Source organism: Monodelphis domestica, chromosome 1 (assembly GCF_027887165.1).
Source record: "Monodelphis domestica isolate mMonDom1 chromosome 1, mMonDom1.pri, whole genome shotgun sequence".
Classification (NCBI taxonomy): domain Eukaryota; kingdom Metazoa; phylum Chordata; class Mammalia; order Didelphimorphia; family Didelphidae; genus Monodelphis; species Monodelphis domestica.
This window is the reverse complement of record NC_077227.1, coordinates 338,700,291-338,719,521: the sequence shown is the minus strand read 5'-3', so window position 1 is coordinate 338,719,521 and position 19,231 is coordinate 338,700,291. Positions and strand designations below refer to the sequence as shown.

The window sequence follows — 19,231 nt, the reverse complement described above, 5'->3', positions numbered from 1 at the left end:
GCCACTCAGGCGACCTCTTTTTTGGCCTGGACCCCAAAACGATTCCCCTAGCATTTCTTCTGTGGGGTGGGGGTCGGCGCCAGATTGATTCTTGCACACTCCCGGGCCGCCTGGCTCCCTCCTCCCTTGTATAGAGTTACTCCGGGTAGGGGGCGGGACAGGCGGGAGGGGCGGGGCGGCGGAGACTTAGTTCAGGCTCCGATTGCAGGCAGCTCAGACTGCTGGAAGGAACCAAGTCGGCTTGACGTTGCTACTGCTGCTGCCGCCGCCGCCGCCACCGCCGCTGCTGTTGCTACTGCTGCTGCTGCTACTGTTGCTTCTGCTGCTGCCCCTCATTGAGGCAAGCAGGCAAACAGGCGGGCAAGCGGTCGGACGCTGGGACACAGAGAGACAGAATCCTCAGACGGACAGACAGACAGACAGACGGAGGGGGGGATCGGAGTGAAGGAGGGCTGACACCGCTGACAGCAGCCGCTCAGCCCCTGGCCCAGTGGGCGAGCGCCCCTTACTCTACCCCTCCTCCGTCGGAGCCTCGCGCCCCCCTAGGTGCAAAAATCAGTGGATTATTGGCCCTTGGTCTTCTAGTTCTCGGCAACATGAAGCTGCCATCGTTTGTTCTTCAGCTGCTTCTGGCTGCAGGTAAGGGAGCTGGGGGGCAGCTTGGGTTGTCCAGGTTATTCGAGATGCTGACCTGGGATAAGGGGAGATGACAAGGGGTGGGAGTAGAGAAGGCAAAAGGAGAAGGTATGGGAGCGGCCACAGAGGACACGAATATAGGCAAGGACATGGAGGGGTCTGCAGGCTGAAAATTAAAGATTTAGAGATGGAAGGGGCTCCAGAAGTCATCTAGTTTAACTCCCTTTTTGCTTATGACGAATCTAAGGCCCAAAGAGATTAAGAGATTTGCTCAAAATGACACAGGTAAGTGTCAAAGGCAGGATTAGAGTCCTGGGACTCCATAACCAGTGCTTTTTACCATCCTGAAAGAGATGCTGGTGGAGCCAGGGATGCACAGGGAACAGATAGGGTGAGATAGGGCAGTCCTGGTAGATAGTAAATCTAAGTCTGAAGTGACCCCTGTGGTTTCAGAGTACCATGTCTTGTCCTTTCATTCATTCTTTCCCTGGGACACATGGTCTGGGCAAATCCCTTTTCAGGATCTCTGGGCACACCTTCTGGTAGGGATTGGGTACATGTGTAAGGAGGTTGTGCTTGTCCGAGATGGGGTGGATTCCCCTGAGATAGATGAATGACTGCTCTTTCTTTCCCCTACTTTTTCTTCCCTGACTTGCAGTGTTCTCTGCTTTGGTGAGTGGAGAGAGCCTAGAGAGAGCCCGGAGCCGGCTCTCAGAGAACTGGGGGACAGAGAACCCTGACTCACTCACTGGATCTTCGAATCAGCTGCTTCATCCACAGGCTAGCAGAACAGAAGTCCTGGACCTACAAGACACTGAGCATGACCTTGTTAGAGGTAAGTGTGTCAACTCCAAGCATCTGACCCAGGCAGCTAGCAAAAAGTTAAATGCATCTCAATGGGAAATTCTGAGTGAATCTGATATCTGTGTTAAAATCTGAGCAGTCTCAGGAGAGCCCAGGTCCTTACATGGCTCCCTATCTAGTGATTGAGGAGATAATGGGAGGACTAGACATGTTTTCCAGTCTTAGGATAGCAGAATAATAAGTGCTTACAGATGCCCTGAATGCCCTGTTTCATGGGAGATTTCCAAGAGATGCCCTGTACAGTCCATAGGAGTGAGAGGGCATCTTGAAACTTCCTGGGCCTGTCTCTTTCTTATTTTTATATTTGAATCAGTCTAATTACGACCTCCTTTTGTGGTGGAGGAGAGCTGAATTAGTCAGTTTACTTGGAGACTGGACAGGTCAGTGATTTTTCCTTTCCAATCAGACTTAGTCGTTTGTTTAGGTTGTCCTCAAGCTATTTTTCTAATCTGTGGGCATGATGATGAATTCTAGGCAGAACAATTGAACTCCAGATGGGGAAGTCAGGACCCTAGATGAGATAGGAGGTGATCATCAGCATTTTCAGTAAGTTCCCTGAGGACAAGAACATTGTGATTTTTCATTTCTGTAACTCCAGACTAACATTGTCCTGTGCCTATAGCAGACCATTAATAACTGTGTTGAGTTGAATGGCCCCAGGACACAAGGGCAAACATAATTAAAAAATATTTACTGTGTGTCTAGGAATCTTTCTTGTGGATGCTGTGGTCCCTGGACACCTTGGTTTACCATTATGTTCATCCTGACCACGTGGTCCAGGGTTTCAAATTAAAATCAATGGAGGGGATGTGGCAAAGTAGGGACATTAATTCATTGCTGGTGGAGCTGTGAACTGATCCAACCATTCTGGAGGGCAATTTGGAACTATGCCCAAAGGGCGACAAAAGAATATCTACCCTTTGACCCAGCCATAGCACTGCTGGGTCTGTACCCCAAAGAGATAATGGACACAAAGACTTGTACAAAAATATTCATAGCTGCGCTCTTTGTGGTGGCCCAAAACTGGAAAATGAGGGGATGCCCATCAATTGGGGAATGGCTGAACAAACTGTGGTATATGTTGGTGATGGAGTACTATTGCGCTAAAAGGAATAATAAAGTGGAGAAGTTCCATGGAGACTGGAACAACCTCCAGGAAGTGATGCAGAGCGAGAGGAGCAGAACCAGGAGAACATTGTACACAGAGACAAACACACTGTGGTATCATCGAACGTAATGGAATTCTCCATTAGTGGTGGTGTAATGTCCCTGAACAACTTGCTGGGACCCAGGAGAAAAAAACACCATTCATAAGCAAAGGATAAACTATGGGAGTGGAAACACCGAGAAAAAGCAACTGCCTGAATACAAAGATTGAGGGGACATGACAGAGGATAGACTCAAATTAAAATCAACTCTCCAGGCCAGGGTTGGTATTTAGACAACCCTGATCTGCTCTCCCAGAGGTACCCACAATCTGAGACCCTATCTTCTGGGATAAGAGTTAGGTCTAGTAGGGCTCAGTTCCCTTAACTTGTGGTCTATGAACTTGTTTTTAAAAATACTTGGCAACTGTAGCAATATAATTGATTCCTTTGGAATCTGTTATATTTTATTTTATGCATTTTAAAACATAGGTTTCACTAAATTGCTAAAGGGGCTCATGATGCAAAAAAGGTTTAAAACCTCTGCTCCAGATGGTCATCTTTTCTGGCTAGTCCCTGGTGCAGAGTCCAGGAGCCAGGGCATTAGGCTGCCCCCTCCTTCACAAATACAATTCTTGTAGGTGGAGCAATTCTGGATTCCTGGGGAAAGGGGGTGTGGGTGTGGCTTATCGTAATCACTTCATAATCTGTTTGGATAGAAAAATAGTAACCTGGAGTATAACAGCAACCAGAAAGCCTGGCAGGCCAGCAGCCAAGGGCTTCTTCCCCTTCATCCGGAGATGTTGCTTTGCTTTAATTTGTTTTCCCCATCTCTTGGATAAACCGAGTCAAGCTGCACTATCCTGACCTTCCTCTAGAATTTTGTTCCCTCACCCCCCTGCCACAGTGGGAGGTGGGGCTCTCCTGATGTAGCCCCCACTAGGGTAGGGCTTGGACTGTGACTCACTCTTTCTCCACCCACACAGGCTGCTCCTCATACCTCTGTAGGCTTGAGTCACCGTTTGTCTCTCCCTTGGGGCAGGGACTCTGTCACCTTGTCACTTTCTCCCTCCTTGCTTGAGTTTTCCTTGGCCTGCCTTTCCCCACACTGATGGCCATTTTTTTCCCTTTGCAGGAACTGCCCCCTCTGTTTCCCCTGGGTTCTAGATCAGGTATTCTTAGCCGGGGATCTGTGAGCCTATTTTTTAAAAATCTATAATTTTTGGTGGCCAAACTTCAAAAATTTTCTTTGTAATCTTATGTATTTTATTTTATGCACTTAAACATTATGAGCAAGAATCCACAGGCTTCACCAAACCTCCCAAGGGGTCTATGATACAAAAGAATTCTTTCTCTAGAGGGAAGCAGAGAATAGGAGACAGGGGAAATATAGGACCTGAGTCTTGGTACTAGCTGTGGTTTCTTCTTTCTGCTGCTACCACCACCCATCTCCATTTCAAAGCTCTAGATTTTTGGTCTTTGTGCTAGGACTCCTCTTTTCTGGAAACTCTGTGACCTTTGCCTTCCCCATCCTAAGCCTTTCAATGAACAGAATTAGTAGGATTGATTCTTCCACTTAACATATGTACGGCAGATGTGTACGGTGGGAGACGCATGGAGCAGATCACTCTTTCCAGATCCTGGGATTGGGTGAAGGATGTAGGTCAGACTCCTGCACTAATCAGTGAGTGGGGAGTGCCTTGCCAGCTCCAGCTGGAAGCATGGAACAAGGCTGATTTTCCTCATTGCTCCTTTTGCTGCTGTTCCAGTTTTAAAAACACCCCCAGCCTCTTCTGGTCATTTCCTCCATTTTCCATCCCTCTGCTCTTTGTATATATTTTTCCTCCTAGGCTTGGGAGAGCTATAAATAGGAACATTTAAGGAGGAATGAGAATGAACCTTTGAGCCTTGCTAATAAACTAGAGAGGGAACTGGAAAAGAAGGAAAGAGATGGAGAAGAGCCTTTGTGCATTTTCAAGCCATTACAGCTTAAAACTGCACTAAGACTTTTAGGACACCCTGCATTTTGCTCAAGCCAGAAAAGCAAAATCCTGATCAAGACTTTGACCACAATGCTAAAGTTCCTTCTTTGCTTCTTAGCACCAACAAGCTGGTGCCCCTCACTGAGGAGCATGTTCCTTTGAGAACTGATTATCATCGAAGGCTGAACAGTTCGAAGACAGTGGCCATTTATTTTTAAAAAGCTACTTATTCTCTGCCTCAAATGCCCTCCCAGGAAAAGGCAGCTTCCTTTTCTGACGCTCTTCCCCTGGAAGTAGGTCATCGTGTTCACTTCGGGAAATGAGGCTAATATAGGACAAAATAGAATCAATTGCAATTCTGAGTTCCCCAAGGATGGGGGTGGGGGTAGAACATGGTTGGCAGAATTGCCCAATCTGCTGTACTCACCGGATGGAAGCTTGCATGCTTGAAGTGTGTGATCCCCTGGCAAGGGTTTGTGAAATGCCTTGCTTCTGCCTCCCTGTCTCTAGATCCTCTATAGTTAAAAAAAAATTTAATCAATCTACTTATTCCACCTTCCCCTCTCTCCCATACCATAGAAGGTATCATCTGGCAAACTAGATAGATTATATCTTACATGTTTCCATTTCCTAGTTCATTCTCTGGAAGTGATTATTGACAAGTTATTCTTCAAATATTAAATCTGTAGCTGTATATAATGTTCCCTTGGTTCTACTCATTTCATTCTTCATTATCTTTCTAAGCTTAAAAAAATTTAATCTGCTTATTTTGTATGATACAGTAGTGTTCCATCACAATCATATACCACAATTTGTCCAGCTATTCTTCAATTGATGGGACATTCCCTCATTTTCCATTTCTTTGCCACCACAAAGAAAGTTGTTATTAATATTTTGGAGCATATAGGTTCTTTTCCTTTTCCCCTGATCTCCTTGAGAAATTGATTCAGTGATTCCTTCTTTAGTTTTGGGGAAAAAAACCTACTCATTAATTTTTCTGACATCCTGGAGAGTAACCATGAACCAAGGGTCCACGAGCCTGGATGGGAGAAGTCACTTCTTTCAGATATATCTAATATCATTTCTTCCGGAAAGTCAGACACCTGACAGGGACCCCATTTCTTTTGTCCTTCTAGTTGCATTTTCTACCAAACCACAAGCTCTGGTCACTCCAAGCAAGGAAGAAAATGGGAAGAAGAGAAGAAAAGGCAAGGGAATGGGGCGGAAGAGAGACCCCTGTTTGAGGAAGTACAAGGACTATTGCATCCATGGAGCATGCAAATATGTGAAAGTACTTCGAAAGCCATCCTGCATGTAAGTGTTAACCCCTGACACTCTGGGGAAACTTGTCACCGATGCCCCTTCCCAGTGCTGTTCCTCGAATTCATAGTTTCTCACAGAACGGAAATAGGGAGGAGGGGAGTATTTTTAGTCATCAGAAGGGCCTCCTATTTAGATGCAATTTCCTGGACCACAGGCTTTTGTGACGTCCTCGCATCCTTTTGGATGCTTCATACTTCCCCAGAAATGAATTTATCTGGCTTAAGAAACTGGTGTTTGAAGCCTGGCTCTCTTTTCCAGGACAATCCTTTCCCCTCCTCCCTCTTCACCACTTCCAGAATAGAAAAGTTATGGGGTCTTCCCTCCAGAAGGGATCGATGAAGGTGCTGCCCCAGCTCATTTTCTGGCTTTCACGGCCTGCATGTATGTATCTTTATGAGTACATGTGGGTCTGGACTATGTATGGGTCAAAGTGTACTTGGGTACCAAGAACTAGGCTTTAAAACCTGACTTTTTCTCTTGCCTTGTGTGAACTTGGGCAAACTTTTACTTCTCTGGGCTTCTGTTTCCTCACTTGTAAATAAAGGAGTTGGACTAGAAAATCACACAAGTCCTTTCCAGATCTAAATCAATGATTCCAGGTGACTGGGCACTGTGCAGAGATGAGTATAGCTCTCTCCTTCAAACTGAGGATGGGAGTTTAAGGAAAAGAAAACTTGGTGGGGCTACTGGAAAGGCAAGGAAACATTTGTCTTTGAGAATATTTGAGTTAAGAAAGTATTTCCTGTGTGCAGAATTAATAGGAAATATAAATGACTTCTAAGGTGCCTTACCCTCAGTCATGCAACATTTGATTTCTCCCTTGTGGAAACCTCAAGGAGCTATCTGGGATTTGGGCTCAGAGATGGAATGTGGGGGCTGAGTGAAGCCCAGCACAGAGAGGGATCATACCAATATCCTTCTGGGGAAATAATGTCTCTAATGTTCCAGGGGCAAGCACAAAGTGTCAAGGGAAAGCAATGGAAGAAGCTTCATTTCATGAAAGACTTTAAAATAAGTCCAGGAAAAGGCATTTGGGAGGGATCTGCCTGCAAACTCCGCAGAGGGTATTCAGCTGATTCAATAAGTCTCATCTACCTCTAATTGCTACAATTCTCTATGCTTTTTGAAGCTACCACATTTCCCATGCCTTGTAGCTAGGAAGATAACCCTAAGTCTCTAACTTTCTTTTTCAGTTTGTAGGTCCTTAGTTGTACATGCGAATACCTTTCCTTTAAATGCCTTCTAGGTCTCCGTTAGCAGTCAGGGGTTTGTAGGGATTCAGGAATAGCCAGGGAAGGTGTATTTTCTCACCTAATTTAAACCTAAAATTTAAATCAGCCAGGGGTAGAGAGAGACAGGCACAAGAATTGACTTCCAGCCAGGAATTTGGCCATGCCTCTCCCCATGCTAAACTGGTCCGATGCTTTGGCCTGCTGGATGTCAGGTCCTCAGCTCTGCTGCTGGAGACTCAGGCCCACTCCCTTTCCTCCCATTCCCAGCATAATCGCAGGCTGGTCTCTGCAAGTAACCTGCAGCATTAGATCAGAAGAGTCTAACAATTCCTGGTCTCCATTGTGGTCTTGTTATCTCTTCTTCTAGTCTCAGTGTGTTCTTTCTCCTTTTCCTATCCCCATCTCTCCAGAGAGAGGCAAGATTTGGAGGAGAGAAGGGGCAAAGTGAAGGACTGAGACAGAAACTTTATTCCCTGCCCAAGGGAACTTGCTTTTCCCTCTAGCTCCTTTTTCTGATTTACTGGGCATATATAATGATGTGGGAACCTGGGGCCTGTGGTGGAGAGGAGATTGGTATCCAAGAACATATGGCTGGCTGCTCCTTGGGCCTTTAGAAGCCCTGGCTGGCGTGGCTGCTGGGGAGGGTAGGTCTAGGCTGATGTGGGAAGCTGGCATCCTCACGCTATCCACAGAGCCACCAGTGACAGGAAATGCCTACTATGTCAGAGTCCTGAGGTTGGCCCTAGACTTCTGCCTTCAAGGGGCAATGGAGGGTGGGGGGTAAGAGTTCCCAAGAATCCAGAGCTGACCCTAGACACATAGAAATTAGTAGCAAAGGCTTTTTCATCCACATAGCCAGAGGATGTTTGTGTCCCCAGCTAGGATGGTGAGGAATCCTAATTGTCCTTGAAGAGATAGGTTCTAGATTTTTCTGGGGTGATCCTTTAACACAATTGTCATGTAGGTACTAGTATCATAGAAGGTGTCTGACCCACTTGTGGGCTTTGCTTGACTCCTATGGCTTGACCTGACTTTGCTGGTCTCTTTTTTCCACTTTTCTAGTCGTGGTCGTACCTGACAGGGCCTGGGCTTATGCCCTGATAGAGGGTGGAAGATGCACTTCTGATGCCCTGAGTGACTCTTGCCTCTACTGTAAGATGAGCTCTGAAAATGGGACACAGCACAGGAGGAATGTGCAGAGTTTGAGTGGCTGGCTCAGGGCAGGACACTTGATCCCGCCCCCAGATGCTTAGAATGGACCCACATGTTTGGAGATATGCTCATCTCCCTCCAGTGTGTGAGCCAGGAGTTGGGTGGGGAGGTGTCTGAAAAGGAGGGGGAGTGGGTATATTAGGGTGTTTACATTATTATCCTTTTGACTCAGGATGGGGGCAGAGAGGGATTATGTAACTGAATCTCATGGCTCTGATGCAGATTTTTATTTCTATCATCTGAGTAAGCTACCTGAGAGGGTTAGGTGAAGTCCAGAGAGCTCATTTTCGTCTCACAGGAAAAGGGGAAGAGGGCAATAGTAGAAAGACAGAATCGGACTCCTCACAGGATACAAGGGGTCATGTGCCCAAGACCAGGGAGCAACCTGAATTGCTCATACTTTTTCTGAGAGAATAAATCCCTGAAACTCTGCCCAGTGTCTTCTGTGATCAGACATAGTACCAGACTACTTTGTGGAGGTTGGCAAGAGGGCAGCAGAAAGGGAATAGGGAGAAAATGTATGTCCTGCTTATCCCACCCTCTCAATACCCCCACTGCATAAACATGTGCAGGCTGGATGTGTGACACCTTGTTGTCTCTTTCCCCAGGAAATCCTAGTCTGAAAACCCAGTAGTTGGGATGCTTGGGAAGTCAGTCCTTCAGGCATCCAAGAATTCTCATCTGGGAAAGGGAGAGACCCTTGACTATGTGATACCAAGCTCTGTTGCTAGCTGTGCAATGTCTTATTGTTCCTCATGCCAACCTGGAGAAATCCCTGAGCAGAGGGGAGGAATCCCTCATCTCTGCATCCTGAATGGGAAACAGACTTCTTCCCAGAGAGCAGTTGTCAGCAAGTGTTGTAAGAACCCTCTCCAGATCTAGAAAATCAGCCAGCACAGGAAAGAAAGACTGTCACAATCCCTGTAGTTCTTCCTTCTAGGGCTGTCCAGCAGCCCAAGCTCTGCATGCTGATTTCATTCCCTGAATAAGCTCCAACCTCATACACTCAGTTGATGGGGAAAGGTGGGATTGAACACAAGGGAATATACCTTTGTATAGTGCCTGCACTTTGCTAGGCATTTTACAAATATTCTCTCCTTTGATTGGAATTGGGATTTGATTGGAGTTAGAGTTAGCACTTGCTTTCTGGGGAGGGGGAAGAAGATCTAATGAGCTCTGTGCCTTCTGTCTCATTTTCATCAGTCCAGGTAAACTAAGTGATATTTCTGTCATTTCTGTGTAATCAGGCTAGGGAAGAGAAATGTCTGTTGGTCAGTTTGTTTTGTTCTGTGAGACTCTTTGGCCACAGGAGATGATCTGATGCTTAAAACCAGCAGGGCCCTCTGTTTCCTTATGTTCAGGGGCCAAGTCTTTATCTAGCTAGGCCTGAAACACTTTGGCTCAGGTCTATACTAAGGGGAGACTGGGAGAATGCAAACAAAACTGCTTCTGGCAAAGTAATAAACCTATTAATAGCCTGGGGAGTCGTGAGGGAGGAGTAAGGGGGTTAGAAGTTGAAAATATAAATGAGCTGAGGAGAGGATTGAGTTTATTTCTGGGTAAGGGTATAGAGGGGCCTGATGCAGGAGAGACAGGTGGGGTTCAGATAAATCAGGAAAGGTAATTACTCCCTACAGGATGATGATAACCAAAGAGCTGTTGTATTAAAGAGGGAATAAATTAGTTCTCTTCTCAGGGCCCAAACCAAAAAAGAAGTAATGAGCAGAAGTTGCAGGGGGAGGAGGGTGCAGACTCAGGGAATTTCCTAAAGCTCGAGCAATCTGTATATAAGAACAAACTGTCTCAGGAAGTAGTGAGTACCCAAGAACAGGAGGTCTTCATGCCAAAGATGGATGACAATTGGTCAGGGCTTTGTTGAAGTCATTTCCTGTTCAGGCATAGAATGAGCCAATGAAACAACTTGTAACTGTGAGATTCCCCTCTTTGAGGAATATGAGCTATCTCACTTCAGAATTCATCATTTAACAAGCAAAAACCTCCTAGGTATCCAGAGATGCCCCACAAAGCAGCCCCTAAGACCTCAGGCCCCATTGGGTACTACCAATATCTTGGAGGGAAAAAAGTTGTTAATGCCAGGTGGAGCCATAGAGGGGATCAACCGCTCCCAGACACCTGCCACAACATCTTCTCCTCCATTATTTGCACGATAATTTCAGTTAAGAAGGTCACAAACAGAAGTCAGAGTGAGCCCCCAGAAAAATCCAGAACCCATTTCACTCAAGGCAGCTTAATCACCCAGCTAGGAGTCCTTAAGATCCTGGCTGGATCACAGGCAGAATTCCTCTTGCCATCTGGATGCAGGAGTCTTTGCAACTAATTCCTAGGTCCACAGCCAGGGATATGGATTCTAGAGAGCTGCTTTCTCCACCCTCCATTGCCCCTTGAAGGCAGAAGTCTAGGGCCAACCTCAGGACTCTGACAAAGAAGGCATTTCCTGTCACTGGTGGCTCTGTGGATAGCTGAGGATGCCAGCTATCCACATGCTTCCCACATCAACCTAGACACACCCTCTTAGGAAGCTACACTGGCCAGGGAACAGAGGGCTTCTAAGGGCCCAAGGATCAGCCAGCCATGTGTTCTTGGACCTTAAATCTCCCACAAACCTAGGGATTTCTGTCCTTACACGACCATCTTTTTTTTTTTATTTTAATTTTAAAATATTTTCCCATGTTTACATGATTCATTTTCTTTCCATTCCCTATTTCCCTCCCTGCTCCCAGAGCTGACAAGCAGTTCCACTGGGTTGCACAAATATTATCACTTGACACCTATTTCCATATTATTCATTTTTGCTATAGAGAGATTTTTTAAAAGCCTAAACCCTAAATCACATACCCATATATACACTCACACCCCCATCTGTCCAGTAAATTGAAACCAATAAAAGCCAACAGATCCTGGGACAAAGTACAAAGCTTCTTATCTTAGTGTCTTCTCTTTTCCAAATCCTACATGGCTCTGAAGAAGCAGAAAAGGGGAAAATAGAGGATAAGCCTTGATATGGATGGAGGAATGAGGATGGGGATCAAATCCACACTGGAGATCAGGAAGCACCAAATACTTCTGAACACAGGAGCAAAAGTTGTCTATATGACCACAGAATTTAGAGCAAAAAGGGCCCTTTATAGTAGTATAACTAGTATAACTACCTCATTTTCCAGATGAGGTATAGTGACTTGTCCAAGGTCACACAAACAATTAATTGTAATTGCAATGGGATTCAAACACAGATCCTCTGAGTATAAAGCTTGAAACGAAGGCACATGTATTAGAAGGAATCCTGTCTTTAGAGTCAGTATCCTTTAGTTCAAATCCCACCTCTGACACTTAGGATGTTGGGTAAAATAACACTTTCATCTATAAAATGTTGAGATTAAACTAGATGACCTCTGAGGTCTCTTCTAGCTGGAAGAGGGCAGCTAATGTGATACAGTGGATAGAACTGTGGGCTTGGGGTTGAGAAAACCTGAGTTCAAATGTGACCTCAGACACTTCCTAGCCATGCCACTCCCAGCAGGTATCTGTTTCAGTTTCATCAACTGTAAAATGGGAATAATAATAGCATCTGCCTTACAGGATTGTTGTGAAGATCCCATGAGATAGTATTTATAAAGTACTTGGCCCAGTGTCTGGCACATAGTAGGTACTGTATAAATGCTGATTCCCTTCTCTCTCTCCTTTTCTGGCTCTGTAATCCTATCTAAACTAAAAACCAGTTTGGGCTAGATGAAAATTTAATGTCCCTGGTACATGTATTCTTGAAATGTTGGTGAAAATCCTGAAGTTTGGGTACATTCAGCCCTTGGTCTCTAGAATCCAACTTGCCCCCATCCTATGGGCACCAAAAAGGAGAGAGAACCAAACTCAAACAATTGGACCTAGTCACTAACCATACCAAATTGTTGTTCTCTTCCTCCACCAGCTGCCAAACAGGATATCATGGAGAGCGGTGCCATGGACTGACTCTCCCGGTGGAAAACCCCTTATATGGCTATGACCACACAACAATTTTGGCGGTGGTGGCAGTAGTGCTCTCTTCAGTCTGTCTCCTTATCATTGCTGGGCTGCTCATGTTCAGGTAAGAAGTCTTAGCTATGTTCTACTTGTGGTTATAAAAGCAAAGGATTTTAGAGTTCCCAGATGGCTCTCAATGACCATCTAGTCAAAGTCACAAACCCAAAAGAATCCCCCCACCCCATAGCATATCTGAAGAGTAGTTATCCAGCCTCTCTGCAGTGAGGTGGTACAGTGGATAGATCCTTAGGCCAGGAGTCAGGAAGACTTGAGTTCAAATCTGGCCTCAGAAACTGTGATAATGAAATCACCTTTTAAGGCTGGTATATATTAATTTAAGGTCGCCAAGGAATTCACTTATGAAATTCTTAAATGAAACACTCAAGTCAATATGGAGTTTTATGGTGGTTTAATTACAACGGGAGTAAGAAAGAAGGAGAGGGAGAGAAGGAAAGAAGGGGAAAAGGAAAGAGGTTAACTCAAGCTTCTGGCAGAGCCAGAGGGAGTTTAGGCCTGGAAGGCCAAGGTAGAGAAGGGAATCAGTCCTTCACTCATGTGACTGGTCTGAAGGAAAGCTGCCTGTGGGCCTCCTCCCTGCTCGAGCTCCTAGAATAAAATGATGCCTAGCCCTGTCGACAGGAAGTGAGCGAACTCCAGAGGCTGTTCTCTACCTCACTTCCTGTGCCTCACATGTACCAATGGTGGCTCAAGCTTGACTTAGGACAGCCCAGGTGGGCAGTTAGTTATTTCTGATTTGCCATTTACTAGTACATGCCCGTGTAGTGAGGGTGTGCACAATTTTGGGTGCTAGACCAAGCAAGATGGAGATTTAAAAATCACAATACTTACTGCCTGTGTGACCCAGAGCAAATCACCTCTCTGCCTCAGTTTCCTCATCTGTAAAATGGGGGCATAAATAACAACTATCTCCTAGAGCTGTTGTTGGGATTGAATGAGATAATATTTGTAAAAGGCATTTAGCATGATACCATATTATAGATGCCATTTAAATGCTTGTTCCCTCTTTTCCCTCCCTCTTTAAAGACTTCCAGTGAAACTGAAGACATTGTTTCTAGAGACAGCCTATTCTAGTTTTGAAAAGGTGTATTCCTTTTTGTACTTATTTATTTTTCTCCATATATCTATTAACTCTAATTTTTCCAAGATTTCATTCACATCACCTACCTCTTTCTTATTTTTTTTTGTTTGATTTATCTAGATCTGATAAAGGAAGGTTCAGGTCTCCCAATAGTATAGTGTTACTGTCTATTTCCTTCTTAAGCTCCAGTAGTTTCTTTTTTAAAAATTTGGATGCTATACCATTTGGTGCAGATATGTTGAGTACTGCTATTTCCTCATTGTCCACATTCTAGTTTTTGTTTTTGTTTTTTTAAATTCAAACCCTTACCTTCCGTCTTAGAGTCAATACCCTGTATTGGAGTATTGACTCCAAGGCAGAAGAGTAGTAAGGGCTGGGCAATGGGGGTTAAGTGATTTTCTGAGGGTCACACAGCTGGGAAGTGTCTGAGGCCAGATTTGAACTCAGGACCTCTTGTCTCTAGGCCTGACTCTCAATCCACTAAGCCACCCAGATGCCCCCTCATATTCTAGTTTTGAAGAGCTTAAATTCCCCTTTTTGAAACTTCTGCTCATTGCTCTTGGCTCTGCCCTTTGGGCCAAACAAAACAGTCTAGGTCTTCTTCTACAGTCAGAGGTGACTGTCATATTCTCCTTGAGTCTTCTCTTCTCCAGGTTAAACATTCTTTATAGTCTATCTAAAGGATGTGAAGCCATGGAGAGCCATTGGCGAGTTTCTGGAACTGAGTCATTGAGGGTATTTCTACTAAGTCGTCTCTGGTTCCTACCATGAACATCTGCAAGGGTAGCCTGGAGTTCTGTTGAAGGGATGAGAGTGGATAGAAATCCTATCTGATCTGAGCCCTCATCCTCCCATTGCAGATAAGCTAGACCACCCCCAAGCTTATTGCTCTGTTGCCTTTATAAGTCAAAAGTCCTAACCTCTTCTCCCCTGGGGAGAGATGAACTCAGTCAGTGGCATCCAATTCAAAACCTGCCAGCTTAGAATCTATACCTCTCCTCCAGAGAATTTCCTCTATTTTTATGTGCCCTATCAAACCATTTATGAGATGATTTCCTTGCAAGTCCATCCACTGTTCTTTCTATCTCATCTTTATAAAAGTTAAAAAAACCAAACCTTCTTTTCTGCCTTAATAATAACAACCCTAAGCTAGAAGGGCAAGGGCTAGGAAAATGGAGTTAAGTGACTTGCCCAGGGTCATACAGCTAGGATGTATCTTAGGTCAGATTTGAACTCAGGTCCTCCTGACTCCAGGTGTGGCTCTATCCTCTGTGCCATCTAACTGCCCCTTCTCTCCAAGTTTTGATCCTGTTTTGGTGATGGCAGAATCATTGCTGAGTAGTCAGGGCATGGACTAGAGGAGTTTAACCTGATCTCATAACCTCCTTCTAGCCAAAGTCAGCTTCCATCAAAGGCAATTGAACCTTTGCCGAGGAGGTCTTTGAATAACTTGTGAATATTTGTGCTTTTCTTCGAGGCAGAGAATAATAGTCTAGTACCTTGAAGAAGTACCTGGTGCAGCTTCTAGGAGAAATTATTTCTATTCTCTGGACTTCAGTTTCTCCTTCTCTTCATGGAAATGAAAACAATAGAAAAATATCTAAAAAATAAGTAGGCCCAGGCCTTTTTCTCCTTCTAGAGACAGATGATTGGTCTTTGGGTTTACTGCTCACAAAGTTTGTTTTTCTTCTTTAGGTACCAAAAGAGAGGAGTTTATGATGTAGAAAGTGAAGAGAAAGTTAAGCTGGGGACTCCTGGTGCCCATTGATGGAAATCCTGAGTGTTTACGGTAATAATCCTAGCATCTGTCCTGGGGACAGGGTTAGACCCACTCAGTGATCTTGCTGTTTTTCTGCTCTTTAAGACAACTTCTGGCTCTCTGATTTTCCTAGTGGTTCTAGGACAGTTTCTTAACCTTTTTTTTTTTCCAATGTTTTAGACCTCTTCAGTGGTCTGGTGAACCCTTTCTCAGAATCATGTTTCCTTTAAAAATGTCATGCTTGAAAGAAATGCTAAATCTCAGGGTTTAGCAAAAATAAAGCTGCAGTTGATTTCTCGTCCTTGAAGTCAATCAGTGAACACTTGTAGACCCCAGGTTAGGGATTCCTGCTTTAGGAGATTTCAGATCTGGATGTCTGTCTCACCTACCTGCTAACTGGCAGAAATGGTGTTTCTTCTTCTTCTATTCTAAATTATATTTTAATTCCCAATTACATGTAGAAAGAGTTTTAAACATTTGTTTTATGACATTTTCAATCAAGTTATACATGTGCTATCTTACAATCCACATTTCCAATTCAGAATGATCTTTCTTCTAACTTAAGCTTCTTCATGTTCCATTTACCCCTGGAAAATGCTCCTAACTTCAGTTTGTCTTTCCAATTCTTGTCCTTTGGCTCCTTTTCCTTTTTTCTTTTCTGACATCTGTCTTCCCTACTTCTTTCCCACCCCCACCCCCCAATCTGTTTCAACTCTAGCTGGAATTTTCCCTTTGGAGGTAAATTCCAAAGTAGTAGAATTGCTCTGTAGAAATAGGTCACAGACTTAGAATTAGAAGGGAGAGGCCTTAGAGGCCCCCTAGGCCCACCCCTTCATTTTATAGATAGAGAAACTGAGACCTGGAGAGAGGCTAAGTGATTTGTCTAAGGTCACACAAGTAGATATGGATTGGTAGGTAAGTCCTTTATTAAGAACTGACTATGTCCCAAATGTCAGAATTGAAATTCAAACCCAAGACTTCTGAATCCAAAGTGGGGGTTCACATTTGAATGGCATTTTATAGATCCAAAGGACTTTTAGAAACTTTCTATCTCATTCTTTTGGTCATTCAGTTGTCTTTCAGTCATGTCTAACTCATTGTGACTCCATTTGGGATTTTCTTGGCTAAGATACTGGAGTTTACCATTTTCTTCTGCAACTTATTTTATAGATGAGGAAACTGAGGCAGACAGGGTTAAGTGACTTGCCCAGAGTTACATAGCAATTAAGTGTCTGAGGCCAGATTTGAACTCAAGTCTTTCTGACTTCAGGGATGACATTCTTATCTACTGTGCCATCTAGCTGCCCATATCTCATTTTTACCTACATTTTATGTATGAGATCATTAGGACAAATATTATTCCCATTTTATAGGTCAGGAAACTGAAGCTCATATAGGGTACAAGACTTGCCTGAGGTCATGTAGCTAGTAAATGGCAAAGCTGTGATTTGAGCCCTAGTCAGGGCTCTTTCTATCTAATGATATTACTTGCCAGGATAGAACTGATCGATCAGTGCAGAAGGTTAGGTGCTTTGGAGTTGTTTAGAGTGAAATTTGATAGAGAGATGCAACAGTAGGAATATTATGACCCATGGACCTCAGCTTTCTTTTTAATTTTGACATTTGAAACCCTATTTCTTCTTTCATTCTCACTAGTAGAAATTTTGGTGTAGCTGACTCCTAACCCATAGCAAAAATGAAATGTCAACAACAGACACCCCTCACCCCCATCAGTTTATAACATTGGACCCAAGAAACATTAGAAAATTAATCCTTTTTGTTGGAATTCAGGTATCAGCTGGGATGTGCTACCTCCTAAGAAGACACAGAAGCATAGCTGTAAACTTTGGCGACTGGAGGCATTTCCCAAACATCCATGAAGATGAAGAGACCTTCGTCCCAAGCTGATGTCTCAATCAGGCCTCTACAACTGTTTCGTCAAAATGCCAGAGCCTCCAAGTGCCAAGCAGATTATGTCAAAGGGAATCTGGAAAGGAAAAAGGCTAAAGAAAGAGACAATGATGTCCTTTCCCCCCTTCCTTCAATAGAAGTTTGTTTATGCATTTATCTTTTGGATTTAAAATGCCAGTAAAATTCCATATGCTCTAGAAGTCTTTGACTGAAGAAGAAGGAAAGATTTGTGGGCTTTAGAATGAAGGAAAACAGGAAAAAAAAAGAAGAAGCACTAAAAAGCCAAGCACTACAGTAGTCACTGAGAAATCTGCTTTTTGGACTCTCCAACTGTATGTTTGATGAGCTAACTGTGAAAGACTGCAAGCCCCAGAACAGTGAACTTTGGGACTTTACCTACATAGAAAAATAATTTAACAGATATTTTTGTTTGTAAAAAAGGAAAAAAAAGCTTTTTAAATTATGTATTTATTTTATTCTATATATGTTAATTTATTTAGTTTTTAACAATCTAACAATAATATTTCAAGTGCCTAGACTGTTACTTCAGCAGCAATTTCATACCCTACCATCTGGGTGAAAAAAAACCTCCTATATCCTCGCTTGTTCTTAGACAGCCATATAACTTGTCTGTGATAATAATGTATTATTGTCTGTGACCATTTCTGATGATATTGCATGGGCTGTATGCCGCAGAGGGGACAGAATTCTGCACAGTCAGGATCTATATCTCGGAGCTCTAAAAATGCTCGATCCACTCTGTGAGTTGGATAGCGGTTTTGCCTATTGCTTTTTCCATTGCTGTTTGTTTCCAATACTGGGTATGCTGATGTTGCAATGTAACAGACTTCAGCCTTGCCACTTGTTTTCTCTCTCTGACATCTCCCCAAGGCACAGGCTCATGGGCTGGCTTGGTTAGCACTCCTGTGCCACGAAGAGAGTGGGAAATCACTTCCTGTGTCAATACATTTCTATTATTCCAACAATTCATCTGGTGCTACTCCATATATCCAGAGGTGCGGTTCCTACAGACTAGGTGCTGAATGGGTTAACAAATGAAGGGGCTAGGAAAGAATTAGACAGCCACAAATTGGGGTGGAAGACAAAAGGAAAAGTCAGAGTCTATATAGGTCTCTGTTGTCTAAAGCAGATGTATTGTGAGTGAGAAGGAAGGGTGGGTTTCTTTGTAAGCCTACCCCGCCCATCAAAACTCCAGAACAAAGAGAACAAAAAATAACAAAAAATGTTGTCATTGTGAACACCGGGATAGTTTCTAGCAACTCTACTGAACTGTTACATTCTATTCTTCCAAATCTGGTTCATATTTACACTCTACAACCCAAATAAAAATAACCTTTACTCAACAGTACCGTTTTCTGTTTGTTTAACTGCAGGGCTAGAGTTGAAGAAGACTTCCTGCCCCACACTATCAGGGAAGGAGTATATGCATAGCTCTGCACAGTGGAGGGTAGGCCTTGTACTGAAACGAAGTACCTTTTGGTCAGGACAATACTGCATGGGGGAAAAAACAAAACAAAACAAAAAAAACCCCAAGGCAAAACTGGGGAACAATAATATTATAAAGAACACTGGCTCTGGCATCAGAGGACCTGGGTTCAAATCTCAACTTTTCAGTTTACTGTGATATTATGCAAGTCACTTAATCTCTCTGGCCTGGGTTTCCTCATCTGTAAAGTGAGCACTAGGGAGGAGGAGGGCAGGAAAAGGACATGAATCATGTAACCATGGGAAAATATTCTAAATTAATTAATTAAATAAAAATTTTCAATTTAAAAAAATAATAAAGTGAGGACTAGATTGGACTAGATCTCGAAAGTCCCTTCTAGTTCTAGGCCTATGATCCAAATATAACATGTAGTCAGTTCAGCTCAGTGTGGTATAGTGGAATGAACTCTGGATTTGGAGTCAGAAGCCCTGGGTTTCCACTCATTAGATGGTCTTGGATATCTCACTTAACCTCTATCCTTGTCTGTAAAATGAAGGGGCTGGACTAAATGACCATAAAGTTCTCT

At 43.7% G+C, this 19,231-nt stretch overlaps 1 protein-coding gene across 2 annotated transcripts; it reads left to right on the top strand.

Moving 5' to 3' along the window:
- The first annotated feature begins 215 nt into the window (after positions 1-215).
- On the top strand, positions 216-18,564 carry HBEGF (heparin binding EGF like growth factor). 2 transcript variants are annotated; one of them, XM_056811395.1, is made up of 6 exons: positions 216-639; positions 1,295-1,471; positions 5,764-5,941; positions 12,338-12,493; positions 15,224-15,317; positions 17,079-18,564. In XM_056811395.1, the coding sequence occupies exons 1-5, from the start codon at positions 597-599 to the stop codon at positions 15,294-15,296; spliced, it is 627 nt and encodes a 208-aa protein (XP_056667373.1). In that variant the 5' UTR covers positions 216-596; the 3' UTR covers positions 15,297-15,317; positions 17,079-18,564. The 2 variants fall into 2 exon arrangements, with proteins under 2 accessions (XP_056667373.1, XP_007473790.1); XM_007473728.3 differs by lacking the exon at positions 15,224-15,317.
- The last annotated feature ends 667 nt before the right edge of the window (positions 18,565-19,231 follow it).